Raw genomic sequence first — 17,230 nt, forward strand, 5'->3', positions numbered from 1 at the left:
CTGTGGGTATGCAGACTAGACCTGAATTGAGTAAGAGAACTCATAGGAAAGTACACCTACATCTGGTTTGGAGCAGTTAAGTTGCTTAACAATGTACAAATCAGAACCAAGCAAAACAAATGGTCATCCACTTCCAATGGAAATCGATACCAGTGCACCCATTTCAGTGATTGCAGAACCAGTCTTTAACAAAATTTATTCTCTATGCCAACACTTAAGTTTCCTCAAGACTTCGGTTAGACTAAGAAGCTATTCTGAGGAAACTTTATGGATTAAGGGTACAACTTCAGTTCCTGTCTTGTTTGAGAAGTAGCTTGTTCAGTTACCACTGATCGTAGTAAAAGACTCATGCCAAAGCTCAATGGGGCAAAATTGTTTGAGAGACACTCACCTACATTGGCTCAGCATTTTTCAGTTAGAAAACAGCTGCCTGAGTGAAGTCCTAATTAAATACCTAGATGTCTTTCAGGAAGGTCTAGGGACAATCGAAAGAGCCTGGGGTAACTTGCATATGTACCACGAAACATTTCCAAGATTCTCAAAGGCCATAAGACAAAGATCAGAAAGCTGGGAAGCAAAGGAATCATCAAATCAGTCCAGTTTGCAGAATAGGCAGCTCCGGTTGTACTGAATTTGAAGCCCGACACAGCTGGATAAATATACAATCCCTCGCATAGAGGATTTATATGCAAACTTGGCAGGAGGGGGCTGCCTTTCATGAAGCTGGACGTGAGCGTACTTGTAATTGCAAAAAGGTGAGGATTCCCTGAAGTATGTTATAATTAAAACCCAAAAGGGTTTGAACCATTATATGAGACTGCAATTTGGGGTATCGTCAGCCTGTGCAATCTTTCGGCAGATGACAGAGAACATTTTGCAAGATCTACCCCAGGTCACCTGGATGACATGTCAATGACAGAGAAGATCGATAAGGAGCTCTTAGAAAACTTGGACATAGTCCTTACATGAATCTCCAAGGCGGGGGTATGTCTGAAAAGGGAAAAACATGTGTTTCAGACATCCCAAGTAACCTACTTTGGTTACAAAGTCAATAAGACCAATTTACACCCATTGGAAGATAAATTAAGGCAATTGAGGTGCTCCGGCTCCTATGTCGATACTGGAGTTTAGGTGTTTCCTTGGGCTGGTTAATTAGATTCCCTGCAGCCATTTGGCCCAACAAGTCCATATCAACCCTCTGAAAAGTAATGCACTCAGACGCATTTCCCTCTAACTAATGCACTTAACATTGTGGGCAATTCACCTGGCCTGCGCATCTTTAGACTGTGGGAGGAAACCAGACCACTCAGAAGAAGCCCACGCAGACACAGGGAGAATGTGCAAATCCACACATACAGTTGTCAAAGACTGGAATTGAACCTGGGTCCCTGGCGCTGGGAGGCAGCAGTACTGATCACTGAGCCACCATGCTGCTCCTAATTATTATGGAAATTTCATTCATTACCTGACATCCATCCTGGTATCATTGCATCAACTCCTAAAAGAGGGTCAGCCTTCGAAATAGTCACATAGTCACATTTCGGTTTACCCTTTTGTGTTTTCCTCTTTCAGTTCTTATACCTTTTCGATCCTTACTCAAATTTTACATTGCATGCCTTGGTTCTTCATAGCATTCAGGGAAGTGAAGAAACAGCTATCATCCTTCAGGTATTAGCACACTATGATCCCAAGCGAGATCTGGTATTGACATGCGGTGCTTTCCTGCACGGCATTCGGGGTAGCATTAGCTCATAGGTGACCCAATGAAGACGAGCACCCAATAGCATATGCATCCAGGATTTTGGCGAATGAGGAGTGTAAATGTGGCAAGATAAAGATGGAAGGTTTGATCATCCTAGTTGGAGTGAGGACTTTCCAACAATACCTTTATGGATATAAATTATTTGAATGGAAACAAAGTTTCATTTAATGCCATCATTTTCATATAATTAAAATATGAAAGTAAATAAACCAAGTAAAATGTATAATATAGGAATATTGTTCAAAGGAAATTGCATACGCTCCTTAGTGAAATTCGATGTGAGACTTTGCATCAAAAGTCAATTTTGTAATTATATTTTTCTCATTTTCTTCTGTCATATAGAATGTTGGAAATATATTATCACAATTATATCCACTTTATCAGCCATAAGACTGTGGGTTCAAACCTACCTTCAGGATTCAAGTACATAAATCTATTGATATTTTATTTTGTACTAAAGCACTGCTGCATTATTGATAGTACCGATGTGGCATTAAATAACAGCTATGTTGCGATGAGTATAAAAGATGCCACAGTGTTACTTGAAGAAGACCCAGGGAATTCTTTCATTATTTTGGCCAACATTGGGGACAGGACAATTCTCCAAGACTACTCAGTCCCTATTCCGTGAGATCTTAGCTGATCTGGCTCCTTAATTTTCCATTCGTCACTTTATTTCAGTTGATTGTGTCACCTGACAAAATATATCAATCTCAAACTCTATAGTCTCTTGAACAGAGAGAATTTCAATTTTGGTTTACTTTTTTGTGTTTTTCTGAATCAGTTCTTGTGCCTTCTCAATCCTTGCTCAAATTTTACATTGCATTCCCTGGTTCTTCATTCTCTCTGTATCAAACCCATTAAATCCTTTCAAGGATTTAAACATCACCATGAGATCACCCCTCAACGTTCTGTTATAGAATCATAGAGATCCATGGCGACCAGATATCCCAACCCAATCTAGTTCCACCTGCCAGCACCTGGCCCATATCTCTCCAAGCCCTTGCTACTTATATACCCATTCAGATGCCTTTTAAATGTTGCAGTTGTACTAGCCTCCACCACTCCCTCTGGCAGCTCATTCCATACATGTACCACCCTCTGCGTGAAAAAGTTGCCCTTTGGGTCTCTTTTATATCTTTCCCCTCTCACCCTAAACCTATGCCCTCTAGTTCTGGACTACCCCACCCCCGGGAAAATACTTTGTCTATTTATCCTATCCATGCCCCTCATGATTTTATAAACCTCTATAAAGTCACCCCTCAGCCTCCAACGCTCCAGGGAAAACAGCCCCAGCCTGTTCAGCCTCTTCCTATTGCTCAGCATCCTTGTAAATCTTTTCTGAACCCTTTCAAGTTTCACAACAGCTTTCCGATAGGAAGGAGACCAGAATTGCACGCAATATTCCAAAAGTGGCCTAACCAATGTCCTGTACAGCAGCAACATGGCTTCCCAACTCCTGTGCTCAATACTCTGATGAATAAAGGAAAGCATACCAAATGCCTTCTTCACTATCCTATCTACCTGTGACTCCACTTTCAAGGAGCTATGAACCTGCACTCCAAGGTCTCTTTGGTCAGCAACACTCCTGAGGACCTTACCATTAAGTATCTAAGTCCTGGTAAGATTTGCTTTCCCATTTATCTAAATTAAACTTCATTTGCCACTTCTCAGCCCATAGGCCCAACTGATCAAGATCCCGTTGTAATCTGAGGTTACCTTCTTCTCAAAGAATTCAATAAGGTTTGTGAGGCACGACCTGCCCTTCACAAAACCAGAAGGTGACTAAGGAGGTGGACGAGGGGAAAGCAGTAGATGTGGTGTATATGGATTTTAGTAAGGCGTTTGATAAGGTTCCCCATGGTAGACTACTGCAAAAAATACGGAGGTATGGCATTGAGGGTGAGTTGGAGGTTTGGATTAGGAGTTGGCTGGCTGGAAGAAGACAGAGGGTAGTAGTTGATGGAAAATATTCATCTTGGAGTGCCGTCACTAGTGGTGTTCCGCAAGAATCTGTTTTTGGGACCATTGCTGTTTGTCATTTTTATAAATGACCTGGAGGAGGGGTTAGAAGGTTGGGTGAGTAAGTTTGCGGATGATACGAAAGTCGGAGGAGTTGTAGACAGTGAGGAAGGATGTGGCAGGTTACAGCAGGATATAGATAAGCTGCAGAACTGGACAGAAAGGTGGCAAATGGAGTTCAATGTAGCTAAGTGTGAGGTGATTCACTTTGGTAAGTGTAATAAAAAGATGGGGTACTGGGCTAACGGTCGGATACTTGGTAGTGTGGATGAGCAGAGGGATCTTGGTGTCCATGTACACAAATCTTTGAAAGTTGCCACCCAGGTAAATAGTGCAGTGAAGAAGGCATATGGCGTACTGGCTTTTATTGGTAGAGGAATTGAGTTCCGGAGTACTGAGGTCATGTTGCAGTTGTATAGGACTCTGGTGCGGCCACATCTGGAGTATTGTGTGCAGTTTTGGTCGCCATACTATAGGAAGGATGTGGAGGCACTGGAACGGGTGCAGAGGAGGTTTACCAGGATGTTGCCTGGTATGGTAGAAAGATCGTATGAGGAAAGGCTGAGGCACTTGGGGTTGTTTTCATTGGAGAAAAGAAGGTTTAGGGGTGACTTGATAGAGGTGTATAAGATGATTAGGGGTTTAGATAGGGTCGACAGTGAGAATCTTTTTCCACGTATGGAGTCAGCTATTACAGGGGGCATAGCTTTAAATTAAGGGGGGGTAGATATAGGACAGATGTTAGGGGTAGGTTCTTTACTCAGCGAGTCGTGAGTTCATGGAATGCCCTGCCAGTAGCAGTGGTGGACTCTCCCTCATTATGGGCATTTAAGCGGGCATTGGATAGGCATATGGAGGATAGTGGGCTAGTGTAGGTTAGGTGGGCTTGGATCGGCGCAACATCGAGGGCCGAAGGGCCTGTACTGCGCTGTATTCTTCTATGTTCTATGTTCTTCGCTGTCCAATACACCTCCAATTTTGGTGTCATCTGCAAACTTACTTACTATACCTCTTATGCTCACATCCAAATCATTTATATAAATGATGAAAAGCAGTGGATCTAGCACTGATCCTTGTGGCACTCCAATGTTAACAGGCCTCCAGTCTGAAAAACAACCCTCCACCACCACCCTCTGTCTTCTATCTTTGAGCCAGTTCTGTATTCAAATGGCTAGTTCTCCCTGTATTCCATGATATCGAACCTTGCTAACCAGACTTCCATATAGATCACATCTACCGCTCTGCCCTCATCAATCCTCTTTGTTACTTCAAAAAACTCAAGTTTGTGAGACATGATTTCCCACGCACAAAGCCATGTTGACTATCCCATATCAGTCCTTACCTTTCCAAACACATGTATATCCTGTCCCTCAGGATTCCCTCCAACAACTTTCCCACCATCGACATCAGGCTCACTGGTCTATAGTTCCCTGGCTTGTCCTTACCACCTTTCTTAAACAGTGGCACCACGTGAGCCAACCTCCAGTCTTCCGGCACCTCACCTGTGACTATTGTTGATACAAATATCTCGGTGAGCGGCCCAGCAATCACTTCCCTAGCTTCCCACAGAGTTCTAGGGTACACCTGATCAGGTCCTGAGATTTATCTACTTTTATGTGTTTCAAGACATCCAGCACTTCATCTTCTATAATATGGACATTTCAAGATGTCACCATCTATTTCCCTACATTCTATATCTTCCATGTCCTTATCTACAAGAAATACTAATGCAAAATACTTGTTTAATATCTCCCCATCTCCTGCGGCGCCACACAAAAGCTGATCTTTGAAGGACCCTATTCTCTAACAAGTTACCCTTTCGTCCTTAATGTATTTGTAAAAACCGTTTGGATTCTCCTTAATTCTATTTGCCAAAGCTATCTCATGTCCCCTTTTTGCCCTCCTGATTTCCCACTTAAGTATACTCCTACTGCCTTTATACTCTTCTAAGGATTCATTCGATCTATCCTGTTTATACCTGACATATGCTTCCTTCTTTGTCTTAACCAAACCCTCTATTTCTTTAGTCATCCAGCATTCCCTATAGCTACCAGCCTTTCCTTTCACCCTGACAGGAATATACTTTCTCTAGATTCTCGTTATCTCATTTCTGAAGGCTTCCCATTTTCCAGCTGTCCCTTTACCTGCGAACATCTGCCTCAAATCAGCTTTTGAAATTTCTTGCCTAATACCATCAAAATTGGCCTTTCTCCAATTTAGAGCTTCAGCTTTTACATCTGGTCTATCCTTTTCCATCACTATTTTAAAACAATACTCGCCCTCCTCTCTTGCCTCCTTTCTGTCCTTCCTGTAACATTTGTATCCTGAAACATTAAGCTACCAGTCTTGTCCATCCCTTAGCCATGTTTCTGTAATTGCTATGATATCGTAGTCCCATGTTCCTAACCATGCCCTGAGTTCATCTGCCTTCCCTGTTAAGCCTCTTGCATTGAAATAAATGCAATTTAATTTATCAGTCCTATCTTGTTCTCTGCTTTGTCCCTGCCTGCCCTGACTGTTTGACTCGCCTTTGTTCTCAACTGTATCAGTCTCAGATTGAAATCTTTCCTCACTATCTCCCTGGGTCCCATCCTCCCCAACTTAATAGTTTAAATCCTCCCAAGCAGCTCTAGCAATTCTCCCTGCCAGTATATTAGTCCCCTTCCAATTTAGGTGCAAACCGTCCTTCCTGTACAGGTCACTTCTCCCCCAAAAGCGCTTCCAATGATCCAAAAATGTGAATCCTTCTCCCATCCACCAGCTCCTCAGCCATGCATTCATCTTCTCTATCCTCCTATTCCTGCCTTCACTAGCTCGTAGTACTGGGAGTAATCCAGATATTACTACTCTCAAGAACCTCCTTTTTAAAGTCTTGCCTAACTCTGTAGTCTCCCTTCAGAATCTCAACCTTTTCCCTTCCTATGTCATTGGTTCCAATGTGTACAATGACATCCTGCTGGCCCCTCTTCCCCTTGAGAACATTCTGCACCCTCTCTGAGGCATCCTTGACCCTGGCACCAGGGAGGCAACACACCATTCTGATTTTTCGCTGCTGGCTACAGAAACATCTGTCTGTACCTCGGACTAGAGTGTCCCCTAACAATCGATCCCTTGGAACCCAACGAGCCTCTCATTAAATTAGAGACAGTCTCAATACCAGAAACTTAGCTGTTTGCGCTATGTTCCCCTGAGAATTCATCACTCCCTACATTTTCCAAAAGAGCATACTTGTTTGAAATGGAGATAGCCACAGAAGACGCCTGCACTACCTGCCTATCTCTCTTACCTTTCCTAGAGTTAACCCATCTATGTGACTCTATCTGAGACTTTCCCCCCCTTGCTATAACTGCTATATCCAAGACATCCCTGTTTTCAAGGGAACAATAGTCAGGTGTATGTAAAGTGTCCTCATAATTTAATCCCCTCACCTGTGATTATAGCTCTTAGTCAATATGCTCAACTCATGTAAAAGCAAATTGCTGGAGAAACCCAGCCTGTCTGGCAGCCTCCGTGTGAGGACAAAAGTGAATATTTAAAATTCTGATATGCCTTTATTGGTCAGTGCATTGAGTACAGGTGTTGGAATGTCACGATGTGGCTGTACAGGTCATTGGTTAGACCACTTTTGGAATACTGTGTGCAGTTTTGGTCTCCCCGCTATAGGAAGGATGTTGTGAAATGTGCACGGTTCAGAAAAGAATTATAAGCATGTTCCCAGGATTGGAGGCGTTGAGCTATAGGGAAAGGCTGAATAGACTGGGGTTATTTTCCTTCAATTTTCAGAGGCTGAGCGTGACCTCATAAAGGTTTATAAAATCATGAGGGTCATGGATAGGTTGAATAGACAGTGACTTTTCTCTGGAGTAGGGGAATCCAAAACTAGAGGACAAAAATTTAAGGTGAGAGGGGAAAGATTTAAAAGGGACTAAAGGGACAACTTTTTCACACACAAGGTATTGGGTATATGGAATGAGCTGCCAGAGGAAGTGGTAGAGGCAAGTCCGGTTACAACATTTAAATGGCATCTCAATAAGTATATGAATAGTAAGGGTTTAGAGGGATATGGGTCAAATGTTGGCAAATGGGACTTTATTTAGGATACCTGGTCGGCATGGACGAGATAGACCAAAGGTTCTGTGCCCATGCTGTACAGCTCTTCAACTGTATGATCTATTTAGAAAACTTCCGAAGAAGAGTCACACTGGACAAATACTGTTACTCTCCCTATGCATGCTGCCAGATCTGTTGAGTTTTTCCAGCACTTTTTGTTATTATTCCCCAAAATATATAGTATTGTTGTTTGGGACCTTGTGTGCAAATTGGCTGCCAAGACAATGAAATGTGATTATACTTTTAAAGTACTTTGCTTCAGAAACAGTATGAGGCATCCCAGGAACTGGAAAGGTACTATGACGAATCTCAAATTGCCTTTCAACACGTTTTTCTTCAAATTGAGTGAATCCAGCTTTTCAAAGTTCAGAGTGCAGGAGAAGTCTTTATCACCAGTGTAGTGCTTTGTCTGGAACTGGAATGTGTGTGGGTGTGGGTGCCAGTGTGTAAGTGTGTTAGGGCAAACGGCAGTACTTGATAACATAAGGTTATATCTCTGATGGCAGAGCTAAATGCATAATCGTCCAGAATGCAATTGCAGTATTCAGAAAAAAAAACTACTTACTTCCACATCTAACCAAAACTATTTTTTTTAAAAAACCTAAATGATTGACAATAAGCTCGTGGCTGCTTTGCACAAGTTAAAATAAAGTATGCAGTCTACTGGAGTAGCTGCGAAATGGGAATAATGAGTGTAGGGTCAAGTAGAAAGTGCTTTGTTTTGCGTCTGAAAGGAATACACGTGGTCGAAGCGTAAAATCTTCGTTTATTAAACTTCTTTTAATGTAGTAGTTTGAAAATATGTTCTGCAGCCAAGCGAAAACAAACCACATTGTCAATAAATGCCTCGAGGAGACGCATATTTATTTATTATTGAAAAGAACTGCGCGCCATAAAGTATCCGTGTTGATCAGCACGCGTTTGTAGTATGATTAGTGATGTATATATGGATGGCACACTAATGTTTTGCAATCTACAAAAACTCACACTTCCAAAATGTACAGACCCCTTGTCTGATTTAATATGTGCAAATAGGAAGGACAAAAGCACATCTAGGAAGCATTGGGTATCTGACCCCGAAGGACAGAACATATCTTTGTTAGAGACTGAGGAAGTTAACTGCTTTTCCAATTTGATTTTTTAATTCAGAGTGTGATATATTGCATTCTGAAATAAAGTCAATGACACTTTACAGTACTCGATCGTGCAAACATTTAATTGTTTGAAGAATTAATGCATCATCTATTTATGAGTCTTATCTCGCGCAGGAGACTTTATTGCATTTATATTTGTTTTCTTGATCTTTCAAGTAACAGAAACACTGAAATGTAGCAGCAGCTTGCTCACTCACCCCCTTGTTTTGCAAACTACTGTGTTAAAAATTAACGTAAAGTTGTATGAAGGTTACACACAGCTGAGTGGTTCGGGGGGGGGACGACAAATGAGTGAGATTGGGAGGGAGAGAAAGGGAAGAATATGAGGGAGGAGGTTACAGGCGTGGAGGCTACAGAAAACGTGGGCTGAGACAGGATGGTTATCAAATGTAGAAGAAACAGGGAAGGAGAGAGAAGGGGGAGGGGAGTGAAGGAATGGGAGAAGGGAGGAGTGATGAGGACAGGAGAAGTACTATGGGGATGGAGGGGGAGGGGTTATTGAAGGGGGTATGGGGAGGAGGATGATGAGGAAAAGGAAGTAATGGGGCAAGAGAAGGGGAAGATGTAGAGTGGTTATGGGAATGGAGAAAGGGTGAATGTGAATGTGTGTGAGAAGAGAGGAATAGTTAGTGGGGAGGGCATAAAGGGTGATAATATAGGATCTGGGTCGTTGATGTGAGAGGGTCTGAGTAATGTAAAGGATGTTCAGCTGGGTGATATGGGGGAGGTGGAGTGCTACCTGGATAAGGGAGGGGATGCTCTGGTGAGGCTGGGGAGAGTGGGATATGTGAAGGTAGGGTGAAGGAAAGTGGTGGAGACTGTGTGGCTGGAGGGGTTTGTGATGTGATGTGGTGGTGGGGTAGAGGAGATTGTGGGGTTTTGAACAGCAGAAACGTTTATGTATATGGATTGTATTGGGGAATCTTGACGTATTGGAGTTGACGGTCAGGGTGGGGTGATCTGGGATAAGAGGCAGCTGGGTCCTGGCCAGGGTTACGAGAATTGTGGTGGCCACAGAAGGGATTTGGTCTGGTCTGGGAGAGAGTTGGAGTTTTGAGCCAGGGTGGATATGGTCAGGACATCTGGGGGCAGGGAGGGTGGATGTTTGGCTGGGGCAGTGGTGGTGCGGAATGGAGTCCAGGACAGGAGGTTTCATGGAAGCAGAGGGTTTGGTCAGGGAAGGAATTCCTTCTCTGACCAAGTCCTCTACTACCACTGCCTGGTGGTCTGTGGTCAGAGAGAGAGAGAGGTCTAGGACACATCTGGGTGATTGGTATGGAGGGGGGAATGCCAATATACTAAGAGCCAGAATATTAGCCGAGGGACAGAGGGGTTTGAAAGATTTAGCTGTCTGGGTTGGTTTGTGGAGAATTGGAGTAAGGCCAAGGGTGTGGGGAGGAGATGAGGGTCTAGGCATGGAGAATTTGGGGGTTGTCTTGGGCAGAGGGGGATGGTGTACAACAGAAGGTAACTATCTGGGTGGGGGTTGTCATTGGGGTGATGGGTATTGATCCTGACTGTGATCTGAAGCAATGCGGGATGGTCTGGGGGCAGCGGGAGGATGAGTATTTGTGCTGCCAGGATGGGGGTGGTGCGTGTCCGGCTGGGAGGTGGGGGTGGGGGGGGTTCCTGCCCGATAGTGGGGGGGGGGGGGAGGGGTCGCCGCCAGCGGAAGCGCCCGCGCTGCCATGTTGTTTGGAGGCGGCTCCGGATGGTGGGGGCCCGGGCTCGGAGGTGAAACAAAAGCAGCGGAAGGATCTCCCCCCCATCCCTCCGCGGCCCACGCTCAGGCTCCGGCCTAAAGCCATCCCTCAAGCCCGGCTGTCGGTGTGGCTTCAGCATCGGGCTCCCAGAGTCAAGCGAGGCGGGGAGCGTGCTGCTTTCTAAATACAAAATATCTGGAGTGCTTTTAGTATTTATTTCTCTTGGGGAGAGGGGGGGGTGGAGGTGGAGTTTTCTTTTATCCTGTTTGTCGCTGAGTGAGTGAGTGAGTGAGCGAGCAGGCGGGCGGGCTGCCATGGAAAGAGCTGCCGAGCAGGCCTGGAACAGCTACACCTACCAGGTGAGCCAACACAGTGCCGACATGTTGAAGAAACTCAACGGCCAGAGGAAGAACGGCGGCCGCTTCTGCGATGTGGTGCTGCGGGTCGGCGACGAGAGCTTCCCGGCTCACAAGGCCGTGCTGGCCGCCTGCAGCGACTACTTTGAGTCAGTGTTCGGGTCGGCGGCGGCGGACGAGGCGGCGGGCCGCGAGCTGGAGATGCACACCATCAGCGCCAAGGTCTTCAGGGACATCCTGGACTTCGCCTACACCTCCCGCATCGTGGTCAGGCTGGAGAGCTTCCCCGAGCTCATGACAGCTGCCAAGTTCTTGCTGATGAGGTCCATCATCGAGATCTGCCAGGAGGTCATCAAACAGTCCAACGTCCAGATCATGGTGCCCCCAGCCCGAGGCGATATGATGCTCTTTCGCCCCGCAGCTAATGTGGACTTCGGCTTTACCCTCGATCTTGCCGCTGCTACTTGTGCCAATGGGACCTTTGTGGGTGAGAATGGACACCTACTGGGGGCTGGTGAGGTCAAGGTGGGCAGCCCTGGTGCCCCTGCAGTTAGCCTGCCCTCCTTGCCTGGCTCACTGCCTGCTGTGGATGGTTTGGTGACTTCACCTGCTGCGCCTACACTTGTGGCTGGTCAGTTCCAGGCCCCAGTGAACTCGGTGTGCACCGATCATGCCAAGGTTAAGAGGGGACGTGGGCGGCCTCGGAAATCCTCCTTGCTGGATCTGCCATTGCTGACAGCCCCTTTGGCCATGAGAGATGAGGGTTTTTACCCCTGCAGCTTTTGTGGGAAAGTCTTCAAGAATGCAAATCGCCTGTTGCTCCACGAGGCTCAACATACTGGGCTGAGTGTGGAGCTGGCGTCGGGGGAAAATCAACTTCCAGGACTCAGTGATGGTCTGCTGGCATCTTCGAGTGGCCTCGATCTTCCTCGTAAAAGAGGGAGAATGCGGAAAAATGTGGCCTGTGAGCTTTGTGGCAAAGCTTTCAGGGACGTTTACCACTTGAATCGGCACAAACTGTCGCATTCAGGGGAGAAGCCATTTGAATGTCCTATCTGCCACCAGCGATTCAAGCGAAAGGACCGGATGACTTATCACATTCGATCTCATGATGGAGCTGTGGGCAAACCTTACATTTGCATCAGCTGTGGAAAGGGCTTTTCCAGGTGAGTAGAAAGAGTTAATTTCTCTTTAACACTTAAAATGCCGAATAAGGAGAAATTATCTGGTTAGCACAGCAAGCCCTGTACAAGTGATGAGAACAAACCAGACTGAAAAACTGAAGGTAGTTTGGAGAAATTGGAATTCTAAGAGTTAAGATTTCCAAATTATCTCCACTTGCAATGTGTCAAACACTTAAGCAGTAGTTATAATTCTTTTGACTTTCAAACTCATGCACCTTTAAATGTAACATTGGTCACATATTTGATGGTAAGTATTTCAGGAAGTTCATTTGGGAGTGCATTGTGAATGATCTTAATTGCATTTCTCCTTCCAACTTCCTTAAAATAAAATTAAAATGTCAACCTGGAAAAAAAGAATGGAAGAAAATTTGAAATTGCTGGGATTTTGAAAGAGGAAGTTATCTAACTCTCAGAATTCAAAGTCAGATTAAATCCAGTTTGAAGACTCATTCAAAAGAGCATTGTCACCCTAAGTTAAAGCGTACTTTTTTACTGAGTGCAGCATTCCTAAGCAGTTAGAAAGTCATGTTATGTTATGTTATATTATATTGTCTACTTTAAAAATAACAGGTGTATTGTTTCAAATCAAACTTTGTGCTTAATGTAGATAATTATTTTTCAATTCTGGATGCAATGTGGGATTAAAAGAGGGAAATATTTAATCTGTCTCATTAAAGTTCAATAATTTATGGTGAAGGATTATAGCTAAACAAAGGTAACAGGGTCTATTAGACAAAGAGCAGCATGGAGTTAAAATTCCTATTGTCTTTCAGCAATAAAGTTTGAATCTCTGAACTTGCATTGGAGCCTGTAGTAAAAGATGATAGCTTTGTATTCTGAAAATATGTGCTCTGTATTTATTTTAAGACAAAGCTTTACAGAAAGAGCCCTATTTCCTAACACACTCTCCACCATTTTGTAAGCCCTTTGCAAGTACTAACCCCCCCCCCCCCCAGCTTCTGTCTTCCAGGCCGCCCCCAAGTGTTATCCACAGAGCATTGCTAGGCATGCTGTTACAGGCTGTGATCATCAATGAAACACCAATAACCAGAAGGCATGTACAAACAGACCAGCACTATTTCACTCAACTTCTGAATTTTGATTCTTATTCACTACCTCCAAGTTTACCCAGCTGAGATTTTAGAAATTTTTCTTATTCACTCTCAGAATGTGGGCATCTCTGGCTAGGCCAGCATTTATTGCCCATCCCTAATTGTCCAGAGGGCAGTTAAGAGTCACATGTAGGCCGGACCAGGTAAGGATAGTTGTTTGCTTCCCTAAAGGACCTTAGTTTCCTAGCCTACATGTTAATACACCTGATTGCACTGATGATGGCTGATTTCTTTCTTGCTTCTGAATTTTTATCACATTGTTTCTTTTGTCCTCAAGATCTTGTGGTATGCAGGAGGGCCAGGTGAACAGTAAACTTACAGGCTCAGCTAGTAGCATTATAAGACAGGAGCAACACATGGGCCAGGAAAGAAAATGGGAATAAGTCTGATCTTATTGAGTGGTGGAAGTGGATTCTCTTGCTCCTAGTTCTTGGGTTCTAAGCACATGTACTGCTTCACACTATTCACTTTGATTTAGATTTACACAAAGTAGGTAATTAGGTTCTCTGACCTCATTTGAGTGTTGTTTGTCGACATTGTTTAGTATAGGCAAAAGTGGGGGCTGCAGATGCTGGAAACCAGAGTTTACATTAGAGCAGTGCTGGAAACTGATGAAGGACTTTTGCCTGAAACGTCGATTTTCCTGCTTCTTGGATGCTGCCTGACCTGCTGTGCTTTTCCAGCACCACTGTAATCTAGACAATGTTTAGTATGTCTTATTGCTGGTTGCATGTATGTGTCTAGTTTAAACATTTGCAGGATGAATTAAAAGCACCACTCTGGAAATGTTTCTTTTGATCACTGTTTGGCTGTGAGCATTGCTAGCAAGTTTGGCATTTATTGCCCACCTCAAATTACTTTGAGAAGGTGAACCACTTCCTTGAACCATGTGATATAGGTGCTTTCACAGTTCTACGAGAGTGTTCCAAGATGTTTACTCCGTGAAAGTGAAAGAACAGTGATAAAGTTTTTAAGTCAGAATAGTGTGTAGCATGGAAGTGAATGTATGAGTTATTGTGGTCTGCTGCCTTCATTCCTCTGGGTGGTTGAGCTCAGGTTTTGACGATGCTGTTGAAGAAGCCTTGCTGAGCTCCTGCTGTTCAGTATATGTTATACATATACAGAGGAACCTCGATTGTCTGGAGAAGATCTCAAGGTCCCAGTAGAAACATTATATCAAAGACGTTTTTCCAACACTGATCAAGTCTTTTGTTTACAGTGATTAAAAGTGAACTTGACTTACTGAAATGCTGCCAAGAACAGTCCTGGACATCGATGAGGAGCCCAGGCACTGGACCCCACTCCTTCTCTTTCTCCCCCCCCCAACTTTCCCTGGAGTTCTACACAGGGGTGTACCCTAAACCCCCTTCCACAGATAATCTCTCCAATGTTGTCCTATACAGGGCAAAGATGGAACTTGTCAAAATGTTGTGTGCGCGCAAGCTATTTGGAGACTCACCCCCCCCCACAAAAGGCAGCAGCAGTCTTACTGTTGGTGTCTGGTTCAGCTGCCCCGGAGGGGGTGGGTGTGGACGGGGGTCAGACAGGGTTGGGGCGGTGTTGGATGGGATGGGGGGGGTGGACAGGCAGTAGGGTTGGGGACGGCCAGGGGCTCGTGTACGGTGTGCTGCTGCCTCGTCTCCTGAACGGGGAGTGGACTTAACAGAAAACTTCGAGCCCCAGAGGAAAGACGTTGAATCAACTAATCAAATAATCAGTTATCGCATTTGGATAATCGAGGTTCCTCTGTACACACTGCTGCCACTGAGACACAGTGACTGAGGGAGTGAATGTTGATAGGCTGTCAATCATTTGGGCTGTTTATTGGATTGTCTCAAGTTTCTTGACTGTTGTTTGACCTGAAATTGTTCAGGCAAGTGGAGTGTATTCTATCTCAATCCTGACCATTACCTTATAGATGGTGTCATTACTTGTTACTCTGCCCTACTCCTATAAACACAGTATTTATTTGGCTGGTTAAGTTTAGTTTCTGTTAAATGGTAAATTCCCAACATATTGATAGTGGGGGATTCAGTGATGATAATGACCTTGAATGTCAAAGTGAGATGGCTAGATTCTCTCTGCTGGAGATGGTTGTGTAATGTGAATGTTACTTGTCAGGTCTTGCTGCATGTGGACATGACTGTATCAGTAGCTGAGGAGTTATGAATGGTGCGAAATATTGTGCAATACAGCGAACATCTTATGATGGAAGGAAGGACATTTATGAAGCGTGGGACAGTAGCCTGTGAAACTCTTGCAGAGATGCCCAAGTGATGTAATTATTGGCCTCTGATAACCACAACCATTTTTTATGGTGGGTCTGTTACCATCCAGCAAAGTGCTCTCTTTAATGTGCCTGCTCAGTCTCGTTCTCTCTTGTGGCTACTTTTGCTGTTATTCTTCTGCACTCACTCTCATGCTCTCTCTCTCTCTCTGTCATTCACTGTCTTGTCGTTTTGCCCTTGCCCTCCTGCTTGCCGTCATTCCTTCACACTTTCTGTCTCCAGTTTATACTCATGCTCTCATTTGAACCAAGAATGTGATGACATCTGAAGCTTAGAGTCTCTTGATGAACCAACTGAGCATTGGTGAGCATATTATTGTTGTATAACTGGCATTTGATAGCACCGCCCATCTTCCTTCATTTTGATGATTAAGTGTGGATTGGTGGGAAGGTCATTGGCCAAATTGGAATTGGTCCTGTTCTGTTCAGGGCAACAGTTTCTGTCTTTCCACCTCGGATGAATTGCTGATCGTGACCATTTGGTCCCAGCTGGGTAGAGGTGGGGAGTGGGGTGAAATTGAATGGATCTGAGACATTTATGGAGAGGAAAACATGTGGCTGCTTCCCAATGACTGACTGAAGAAGAACAACAGAGGTTGGCTGTTTCTTCTCTCTGGGGCTTGTGTGAAACACAGTTGGAAGTAGTTTGAAACCCAACAACATTTTTCTTCTTCTTGCAATGAAGACATAATGTCTATTTAGAAGTAATTAAGTATTTTATCTTAAGGATCCAAATACCGTGGGACCTCAGGCCATATGCAAAGTGTAAATTCTCATTCAATTAACTGGCTGGTGCCCATAGCCCTTAGTCTTCTGATTTAAGATTTGTTCAACATTAAGCAATGTTGTTCAGAGTAGCCTTTTAAAGGCTTTGAGGCCAGACAATTCAGCAAATATTATGAGTACAATTACATTGAATATTTTAGCGCCACGAGAGCCTAACTGTCTGAGTTATAGATATAGTTGTACTTAAGGAAAATAGAAGTTACACTTCAGAAGTATTAATTAGTTGTAATGTATTTTCGGATTTCCTACACATTCCTTATTATCAGGGTCAGTCCAAGTTTGTTCTTTTGCCATCACTGAAGCTTTCCACTTTAATCCTGCTGAACTGTTAATGACGTGACTTTGCCAGTTTGTTTTGAGTGTGAATTTTATTTTTTCCCCTAGCAATGTTATAACAGGAGACTCCAGTCATAGGCTTGGATTCTTGTAATTCACTAACATAGTCTATGATTTGTTCACACTGTGAAGTCCTGATTTCCATTATGTTGCTGTGGGCATTGCTCCAATAGAGACTAAATACATATTCCCCATCACACTAGGAAGATGGGAGGGGTCGCCAGTGATTGAAGTAACACAATTGTTTAACAAGTTTCTTGCAGTTCTTACAAGGTTGAAAATAGAGCAGTATAGCACTGAAAACCAGCTTGAGTAGGCCTTGAAAGAAGGCACACAGGACAGCAGATTGTAGGACCTTTCATTGTGGTGAGGATGGTGGCCTGCAGATAGATCCAGTCAGATAATAGGATTACCGATG

At 44.1% G+C, this 17,230-nt stretch overlaps 1 protein-coding gene across 2 annotated transcripts in view; it reads left to right on the forward strand.

Annotated features, from left to right (window-relative positions):
* Positions 1-10,667: 10,667 nt before the first annotated feature.
* Positions 10,668-17,230, forward strand: part of patz1 (POZ/BTB and AT hook containing zinc finger 1) — a 67,744-nt gene continuing 61,181 nt past the window's right edge. For both annotated transcript variants that reach the window (XM_043716128.2, XM_043716129.2), the window contains exon 1: positions 10,668-12,273. In XM_043716128.2, the coding sequence (XP_043572063.1) occupies positions 11,066-12,273 (1,208 nt within the window). In that variant the 5' untranslated portion in view covers positions 10,668-11,065. The remainder of the gene's footprint in view (positions 12,274-17,230) is intronic.

Source organism: Chiloscyllium plagiosum, unplaced genomic scaffold (genome assembly GCF_037043375.1).
Source record: "Chiloscyllium plagiosum isolate Xiang-an unplaced genomic scaffold, Cpla_swu_hap1 HiC_scaffold_24, whole genome shotgun sequence".
NCBI classification, from domain to species: Eukaryota; Metazoa; Chordata; class Chondrichthyes; order Orectolobiformes; family Hemiscylliidae; genus Chiloscyllium; species Chiloscyllium plagiosum.